At 44.0% G+C, this 10,264-nt stretch overlaps 1 protein-coding gene across 2 annotated transcripts in view; it reads left to right on the top strand.

Annotated features, from left to right (window-relative positions):
• The first annotated feature begins 675 nt into the window (after nt 1-675).
• Nucleotides 676-10,264, top strand: part of LOC107721603 (insulin receptor substrate 2-like) — a 15,454-nt gene continuing 5,865 nt past the window's right edge. For both annotated transcript variants that reach the window (XM_016529705.1, XM_016529704.1), the window contains exon 1: nt 676-4,995. In XM_016529705.1, the coding sequence (XP_016385191.1) occupies nt 1,794-4,995 (3,202 nt within the window). In that variant the 5' untranslated portion in view covers nt 676-1,793. The remainder of the gene's footprint in view (nt 4,996-10,264) is intronic.

The following is a 10,264-nucleotide window of genomic DNA, read 5'->3' as shown; positions in this document are numbered from 1 at the left end:
CAGGCAAGTTTTATATATTACACACACATATTAGGCTTATATAATATAAAATACACATCATTTAGTTTACATACATTTTATTATATACATATTAAGAACTCCACCTAGTTTCTCTTTTCAGTGTGAAAGTTATTTCTTTCCTCTGTCAGATGATAATTTTTTTTCGGGAGGTGTGTGATCTTAACGCACAGCTACAGTTCAGTTCATCTGAGAGAGTATAAGCATCTCTCCGTCTACGTACATAGCCAGTCACTGACGTACTCAATCCTCAGCAGACCTGCATTGTAGCGTCATCACTGATACCCACCAAAAACTAGAGCAGAACTGATGCTCTGCTGTTTCATGTTCCACATGAACATACTGACACAGTTTCGCTGGCATTCTTCTATGCTGGGTTTAAATGCTTCATTTATGTTATATAAATACACCATGGGATGAGATAGGCTACACTCCGATACCCTCCTACTAGTGAGCGACGCCGCCGACGCGTCAAACTAACTACAACGCTCGCACTATAGTCTAACTTTGTCTTGCGCACGAAGTGTTTGCAGTTCATTCATTATATCGGGAGGGTCTTGTTTTGTCGCGTCGCTCGCTTGCAGTGTAGGTGGGTGTTGTTCATACTTTGTGAAGGCTTTTTTTTTTTTTTTTTTACAGTCTTACAGTTAAATGATTTGCCTTGAACCGAATGCGTCAATATAGCGAGGTCAATAGTGAACATAATTAAGTAATATAGGAATAGGCTATAAAGTCACGCGCATTGCATATGAATTTTATGATGCGTCAGAGCAGGGAGGATGCTTACTGACGTGATCTGGGTTAATCGTTCAATAACAAAATGTACAAAATAAAACTTACAGTAGCCTATTAGCTATAATAAGAATAAAAAGGCACAGGCTAGTTTATGTTAGATTTGGAAATGGCTTTAAAATGTAAAAAATAAAAATAAATGGCAGGAACTTTGCTATTCAAATTTCATTAGAAAAACACACATAAAAACATTTGCAGATAATTTAACAGTATAAAGCTACATAGCAAATTTCATTTTACCTTATTGAACTTAACAATATTGATGTATTGCGACATTCTATGATAGATGTACGAGCTGAAACGCATTTGATAGCTTATCAGAGGTTTGACTTTACAAACGAAATGAACACAAAACGATGTAATTAAGGAACAAATTACAAAATGCAGGAAAACTTGCGCCACTAGTCAGTAGCCTACTTACTGGTTGTTTTAACCACCCCAGCTGTTCCCTAAAACGACCCCAAAATATTTAAATCATGGACTATTCACAGTCATTTTATTCCGTATTTTAGCCAAATGTAATACCGTAAAACTGAGCGGCTATCCGAGCAGCACGCACAGTGGGTTGCGATCCTCTGACAATCCTCTGGTGCCTGTTCCAGTGGGGGCGGAGCGGCGAATAGGAGTAGAAAGTGATTGGTTCGCTCTACTGTCAATCAAACATTTCCACCAATGAACCCAATGAGCTGTTAAAGGGGCGGGTTCATAGGTACGCCTCCCCCCGAAGGTTGCACCGCCTACTGTGTGTGCGTATTTTTTTTTTCTTTCTATTTTTTTTTTTTGTAACCAAAGCTTGGATGTGTAGGACGTCACATGTTGTTTTTCCTCTTCACTCCAGTCACTTAGCGATATGTGTTATTTACTGTTAAACCGCTCCTCGCAGCGAACGCGCACTCCGAGCCGGGTTCATAAGAGAGTCTGACAGGATTATAACTGACTGACAGCACAAGTTACGGAAAAGTGAGAGTTTTTCTTCACAGCATATGAGAATGGCGAGTCCGCCGCCAACGGGAGGACAGCTGATTTCAAATATGACCGTGAATTACAACAACCACGTTAAGAAATGCGGCTATCTGAGGAAACAGAAGCACGGACACAAGCGCTTTTTCGTGCTCAGGGAGCCGAGCGAGGGCTGTCGCGCCCGGCTGGAGTATTACGAGAGCGAGAAGAAATGGAAAAACAAGTCGGCTGCTAAACGGGTTATACCTTTGGACTCGTGCCTGAACATCAACAAGAGAGCCGATGCCAAACACAAACACCTGATCGCCCTTTACACCAAGGACGAGTATTTTGCCGTGGCTACCGAAAACGAGCAGGAACAGGAGGACTGGTACTCGGTCTTAACGGATTTAATGAACGAGGGGAAAGTGAGCGACGGCTCCGCGTCTAATTCGGCGTCATCCCTCGTCGGCTTTGATGAGGCGAACTACGGCGTGATAACGCCCGTCTCCGCCACTTACAAGGAGGTTTGGCAGGTCAATTTAAAATCTAAAGGACTCGGACAGAGCAGGAACTTAACGGGCGTTTACAGGCTGTGTTTAACCAGCCGGACGATCAGCTTCGTGAAACTCAACACGGAGGCGGCGTCGGTGATTTTACAGCTGATGAACATCCGCCGATGCGGACACTCGGACAGCTTCTTCTTCATCGAGGTGGGCCGGTCCGCGTCGATCGGACCTGGCGAGTTGTGGATGCAGGCGGATGACTCGGTGGTGGCGCAAAACATTCACGAGACTATTTTGGAGGCGATGAAAGCCATGAAAGAGATGTCAGAGTTCCGCCCGCGCAGCAAAAGCCAGTCCTCAGGTACTAACCCAATCTCTGTGCCCACCAGGCGGCACTTTAACAACCTCCCGCCGAGTCAGACCGGGCTGCAGCGGCGCTCGCGCACCGACAGCATGGCAGCGACGTCTCCCGTGACGAAACTGACATCCTGTAGGATCCGCACGGCCAGCGAGGGTGACGGCACCACAGGCAGCCCCATCAGCCCAGGCGTGAACAGGACGCATTTGAGCCGCTCCAACACAGTGACAGCTCGCCCATGCAGAACATTCGAGTCGTCATCCCTGCAGCATAGCAAATCCATGTGCATGCCTGTGTCTCACACCCCTCCCTCAGCTCCCAGCCCTGTCAGCCTGTCCTGCAGCAGTAACATGGAAAGCGGCCCTCGCCCCTCCAGCTGCACCGCTTCCATTTCGGGCTCCCCCAGCGATGCTGGCTTTATCTCCTGCGATGAGTGTGGCTCCAGCCCGGGTGATATACGGTACCTTTTAGCAATAAACCGAAGCAACACACCTGAGTCACTTGCTGACACACCCCCCTCACAGGAGGACAGCAACCTGCACGGATACATGATTATGGAGAGGCCAAACATTTGTGGACGGCGAAGCGTCCGGGCAGCAGCTGAGGAAGGCAAAGGAGATTTGGAGAATGCCTACAGGAAGAGGACACACTCTCTCACCATGCCTTACCAGAAGAGGGTGCCATCACAAGTGTCCTCAGCTTCACTGGATGAATACACGCTCATGAGAGCCACTTATACAACTGGAGGCCATTCGGGGCGCAGCTCTCACACTGCATCCCCAAAGGTCACATATCCTGAGGATTACGGGGACATTGAAATCGGATGGTTACTGAAAAGTTCCAGCAGTAATCTGGGCGACGATGGCTACATGCCAATGACACCAGGTGTGGCTCCGCAAGGGGGGAAGGCTGACAACTACATGCCTATGAGCCCAATGTGCGTTTCTGCTCCGAAGCAGATAATCAACCCCAGGATGCACCCCCTCGCTATAGCTAATGGTTACAGAACCAATTCCCCCAGCAGCTGTTCTCTGGATGACAGTGGCTACATAAGGATTCTGTGCGGCTCTAAGTTCTCCATTGACAGCTCAGATGGGAAACTGATGAATGGTGAGTACCTCAACATGTCCCCTGTAGATTCGGTCACGCCACCAGACTACTACCTGAGCCCTGTGGGTATGGAGCAATCTCCCTGTCTCCGACAGCTTCATTCGTTTAACTCTCTGCCCCGCTGTCATAAGCCCCAGCAGGCTCTAAAGGATGCGGACAATGATCAGTATGTTGTCATGAATCCTCAAAATCACAGAATAATAGAGGAGTCAGTAAGCACAGCATCCTCCCCTGCCCCATCACCTATAAGACAAAGCCGCACAGACAGCCTCATCCTCCGGCACAGGATCAGCCGGCCCACCCGCCTCTCCCTGGACATGTTCCGAACATTACCTAGTATGAATGAGCATCCCCTCCCCCCTGAGCCAAAAAGTCCTGGTGAGTACATAAACATAGACTTTGGACATGTTGCTGAAAGTTGCACTCCACCCTCCACTGCTTCCTCCGAGAGCCTAGTCTCATCCCTCGGATCATCCGCTGATCACAGGACATCCCCCCTCTCTGATTACATGAACATTAATGTGAGTTTGCAGTCACCCAAATCTGGAAATGCTGCTCCATCTAATCGTTTGGAGCCACTTCCAGAGCTCACACCCTGCCCCGCCCACCCTGAGGAAGAGCAGGAAGATGAAAGGTACCACCTCACTGCACAGGTGGCACCAGTGGGCCCGGTTGACAAAGCTAAAGACGATTACACGGAGATGACATTCGGCGTGCCCGCTTCCCCTCCGCAGCCTGTCTCGCAGCCCTCAGAAGGTGGGCAGACCATCAACCCATCCTTCTGCATGCAGAGGCTGACCATGGAAGAGACTGTGGGAGTGCCTGCCGTTGAGGCTTTTCTGCTGCGTGGCACCACTCTGGCCTTGGTGGACCCTGACCGAGGTGCCAAGGTGATTCGTGCCGACCCCCAGGGACGCAGGCGGCACAGTTCAGAGACATTCTCCTCAACCACCACTGTAACACCAGTTTTTCCCTCCTTTGCACATGACACCAGGCGGCACGGTTCGGCCTCCGTGGAGAACGTGTCTGTTTCTGTGAGGAACAGCGAAGGATCGGATGAAGAGTATAACAGTCCCATGTGCAGGGAGACGTCGGCTGGCTTTCAGAATGGACTTAACTACATTGCCTTAAACTTGATGGATGGAGGACTTGCCAGCTGTGATTCTGTTGTCCGGTTCAAAGCTACCAGCTGCTGTAAAGAGGGCATCAATGGAATACACGCCAGTCCGTATGCCAGCCTTGGGTTCAAGGAGACGGCAACAACAGTAAAAGGTAAGCTTTCTGAATAAAAAAAAAGAGATAAGTGATGATGTGCTAGCTCACTACCTTCATTAGCTAATGTTTAGTGTCATTCCTTTCACACTGTTTTCAAATGTTATGCTCTGAATTATTCAGAATGATGATTTAGCTGTGTTAATGTGTCAATATGACATGACAGTTTATTTTTTGCTAAAATAACAACAGCACATTACTTGTGCACCAGATGAATGTGGCACATGGCAGATTTCTCTCTAATGTGAGAGAGCTAATTGAGCAACTTGAGTGTCAGAATGATGGAAAAGCCTCTTTAAAAGCTGTGGCGCAGTTTTTTATTCTCAGAGACTGATCGCTTCATCCGTTCCCGCAGAGTGTTTAGGATGAAAACAGGTCAGTTAAAGGTTTTATTCCTCTGCACTGGAGCTGCTTATTTTTTGAAATGTTCATTTTGTTGACAATAGTGTGAGGATGAGGGATCTGTGGGATGCGGTCAGATTTAGAGGATGTAAATGTAAAAGAGAGAGAGAGCTCATATTCGCATGTCAATAATCCAGCAAAAGAGGAATCATTCCCAATATTTGCATCATACCTTGACTCATTCTCTGAATCAGAATTAGTCATTGTGTCATACTTGAGTGAACAGTAGCTCAGATACAAACAAGTGAGTCAGTTGTTTATCAGTTTTCAGGTAGAGGGTTTCAGGGCTGGAATGCAGAACATGTGCAAAGGTCGTTCTGAGAGGTTAACGTCGACTTGTTTTTCCAACCTGCCAGGTTTCTTTTAAGGAATGACCCAGCTTTCGGTTTTTCAGCAGGACATGAAAAACAAAGTTGTTTGTGTAGCTCAGATAAACGTGCGCTGATAAACACAGATATAGACTCACGTGGACGTTACACACTGAAACAAGTAGTAAGATAGAAGGTGTTTTTCTTGTCAAGCGTGACTTTGCATAAGTGGGATTGCATGGAGGATGTATATAAGTGTAAAAAACGAGTACTCTACACTTTGCTGAGACCCTTGCACTGACAAAAATCAAGGTGAAAGATTACACTCGAAGGACAGAGCGACTTTTCTGATGAATGACACTTCACAAAAGAGTCTAGAAGCAGAAGCCTCTTAAAACAGCGCATGCACCATACAAGGCAAACAGACGACATCAGAAGCTCAATTATGATCTCTAGGGTGTGTTTGAGAGTGTTTGTGTTGGCGGAGCAGGTGTTTCTGCAGTTCTCTGTTTACCTCCACAAGTGGACGGAGCAGAAAGACATAGCCGCAGGCCACGGAAGCCCTAGAACAGTGGGAGGAGATCACAAAGAAAACTCGCACAAACATCGACACACACTCGCTAGCGCTCAGCCATCCTGCCCTGTGATTGGTCACCGACAACATTCCACCAAAACAAAAGATGAGCCACAGAGACAGAACAGAGCTCTTATTTCCATAGAATGGCCTGATAGTCTTCCTGATAGGAACTTGCACCAGTACGGGATCCATTGAACATGACAGCATGGATAGGCTGCGCTCTGTTTACTACGCCAGCGTCTGTAATGCCACATTCCACTCCTTCCCTCCTCCCATCACTTTTACACACTGATTTGAATAGTACATTTGTGAATGGGAAGCAGACGCATACTTTGACAAACACAACTACATATTTACATAGTGTGCAGGATGTTTGACTCAGGTTTATGACGACGCTTCATCTTGTTAGGACTGATTGGTTTTTGTCACACTCTGTTGTATTTATTTCAGTGTTTTTTATGTCTGCATCCTCACTGAGTCGTTGGATGTTAAAATACTCCGGCAGTGTGTTGTAAATCAGACTGGTCACCCCTGACCTGGCTTTGCATATAGAGGGCTATAGAGATCAGTATTGGGAGCACTGTGGGCATTGAAGCTTTTAGCTATCTTTTATTTCCTTAGATTGGATTCTTTTCATTTTTGTGTTTATAATAACACTAGAGAAGAGAGTAAACAATGTCTTATTAAAAATGTACCATTAGGACATCCCAAGAACTCATCTCAGAGAGCTGAATGTGTCTGTGAGGGGCTTCCTAAGAAGCTTTCCCCTGAGAATAGTGTGTGTTAGGGGCCATGCCAGCAGATGGTGGGGGCCAGGGTCGTGCACCTGTCATTCCAAGCAGTGCATAGTGGTTATCGGTCCCATCAGAGCCCTGACAATACTCTAATGATTAGCGACCATCTGCTGCCCCACACAACAGCTCAAAGAGACATACAGGGAGATACAGTCAGATAACCAGTAAAAACAGTTGGCACAAGCTTGAAATAAAAGTGAAATCTCTCTTTTGTTGCAGACACACTGAGTCCCGCCCCTTTCTGCTTTGATAGCCTTGATTTAATTGAAAAGTACAGCAGTGAAAGAGAGGTTGTGTCTATCAATTTACTTGCTTTTCTTTCTAGAGAACAGGCTCAGGCGACCATCCCCCATCAAAACACACACCTATTCCTTTGAATCCTAGTCCATAATCATACTATCTTTCTCTCTTCTTTCTGTTTAATATCTCCTCTGATTATTTTCATATTTGAGGGATTATTTTAATTTCTTCCGTTCTCCGTCTATCTCCAATCATCACTCTGAATCTGCCTCCCTATCCCCTCTCTCCCTCTTCATGTCCTCCTTCACCTCTTAGTCCTGTTAATGTTGTTGCTGACTCTGTAAGTACCTGCTATTGTTGCAGATTTTATAGTGTTAAACTCTTCCAAGATGTTCTGTTAAATGTTCTCACTGCTCCCTACTTTTAGCAGAACAGATAAAGCGGATTACATGCTGCCACAGATTAGACATTGTTGAGCAGCTTTATTTGGTGACCAAGTAAATGGCATACACACACACACCTCACCTCACAATCAATAGAATAGCCTAAAGAAAATTTCAATTTTTTTTTAGGATTTAAAAAAAAAAAAGTATAATGCGAAAAAATAACATGCTATCACCGAAATATTTGTAGTACTGTCATTTTATTATAATATTAAAAGACTGCAATACAGTAATAATAATCACAACTAAAAAAAAGAATAATTTATAATGTTTTTGTGAGATTACTCACAAGGAATAACTTCATCTTGAACACCTTCTATTTTTCTTGGGATAGTATGCATCTGTAGAAAAGAGAAAAGTACTTTCTGTACCTCTGTCCTTGACTTGCAAATTCTCAGATCCAATCTGGACATACCTACTACATTCATTTTCATTTTTCATCATTTTTGTGTATGCATGTAAACTATATAGCATTTAACATAACACTTTATGTTAGCATCCTGTACATTTAAAATCCCCTTTATACAGTGGTGTGAAAAAGTTTTTGCCCCCGTCCTGTTTTTTTAATTGTTTGCATATTTGTCACACTTAAAAGATTCAGATCATCAAACAAAAACAGGAAGGGGGCAAAAACCTTTTCACGGCACTGTATGTGTGTGTTTAGCATGTGGCAATGAGTGGGATGTTGACTGGAATATATGATCTGAAATCTGCATAGGATGCTCTTTAAGAGCATGTGCCGTGTGTGGGAATAATTGCATGGCATGTGGCCTGATTCTGAATGAATGCTTCTTTTCTCCCCTGCTGAGCTAAGTGATCGGAGTGTGTGTGTGGCAGGGGGAGCAGAATATATAGTGATGCTTTACTGACATCAAATGAATTTAAATGGCTCCTTGGGCATTATCTTTGCCAGCTTTTTGGGTTTGTTTAAAAGGGAACAAGTGTGGGATCTGCTGAGCTCACACACCCTTATGCACACACTTTCTTATTCATGGACTGGCGTCTATTTCCATTCGACCGCTGAGCTCCGTTGGCTTAGTTGGCTGTAGTGTTATGAGATTAGGCTGTGACATTTACACATGAAGATCATCACACCATGCATACAGTACAACCTTTTGCCTAGACATCTCTCTGCCTCTCTTCCCATAGCTGATGATGTCCAGACTGTTTATGTCACTGTAAAGTTACAGATTACAATTTGATATTGATATTTAAATTGTAACACTAGGTTGTTTTGAAGCTATGGCCTAGCAGTTGGTGCTCATAGCTCCTATCCGTTGAGCTAATTTGGGCAATGTGGATTTCCTGAGGATTTTTGTCTCTTCTTTCTCCATATAGGGAACTATAAAGTGGCAAAAGGGCTAAAATAAAAATGAAAACAAATCAAAACTCGTACAGAAGTCCACATACTTTGTAATGTTTTGTAACAGAGAGAATTTGAGAGAGTCAATCCCTTCAATTTTAATTTTGTGTGTCCATGGAAGTCACTACCTCAAACTCTCACTGAAAATGAATGACTTCCAGTTGCTTTGTTGCTACAAATTGCTGACAGTGTGAACATGATTCCTAATGGGAGTAAAACTGGAAGATCCTACTGAGTGAAGATGAACAGAGACATTATTTCTACCCCAAGGGTTAAAACTGATACCCCCCCCATCTATGATATATGAGACTGGCATAGATAAATAAATTAGTAACGCTAGCACATGTTTACAGTACAGCCAGTCACTCAACTGCTTTTCTCACTACAGTAAATACGCCTTGTGTGTGAGAACAGTTGTGTGTTTTATGTGTGTGAGAATGGCAGACTGTTCCCGGCCTGGCTGCAGGTGGCTAAATTTAACCTGTGTGAAATAAATAAAAAATGAGTTGCAGGACAAATGTGTGTGTAGAGAGGGGATAGTTTTTGGGGATGGGGGCAGCGGGTTCACAGGCTGTTGACTTGAACCAGTGGGGTCCGGATTACAGCTGCTTTAAATACCTGCGCTGATTTCTCACACAGACACAGGAAAGTTTAAATGTCGTAAATGTGTTTAGGAAGCGATATGTTGCACTCAGCTATGTAGATCTGAAGACGTTTATAGTTTGAGAGATGACTCTGAGAGACAAAACAAGAGGGAGAGAGATGGGGAGGGAATTTGAGGTCAGAGGGTCCAACAAGACCTCCTACTTCTGGGCTCCATCTGCTCTTACTGATATTTGAATTTGAGCATATTTACATTTAGCTTTAATATTGATTGATTTATATTTACTCATTGAACTGTTAGAAGCAGAATTTCCTACAGAATTCTGTTTTGGTGTTATTTAAAATTGTTAAATTGTAGTTATGTAATGTTCTGAATTTGATACTGAATTTGATTTATCTTAAATAAACAGTGTTTTTGCTTAATTTAAAGCCAAACTGGCATCAGTCATGTCAGTTCATTTTTTTTTTTTTTGGTCACAATAATTCAAATTTATAGTGATAAAAAAAAAAACATATATATATATATATATATATATATA

Source organism: Sinocyclocheilus rhinocerous, unplaced genomic scaffold (assembly GCF_001515625.1).
Source record: "Sinocyclocheilus rhinocerous isolate Xijiao unplaced genomic scaffold, SAMN03320098_v1.1 scaffold30, whole genome shotgun sequence".
In the NCBI taxonomy this organism is placed as follows: domain Eukaryota; kingdom Metazoa; phylum Chordata; class Actinopteri; order Cypriniformes; family Cyprinidae; genus Sinocyclocheilus; species Sinocyclocheilus rhinocerous.
This window is presented reverse-complemented; position numbering and strand designations above follow the sequence as displayed.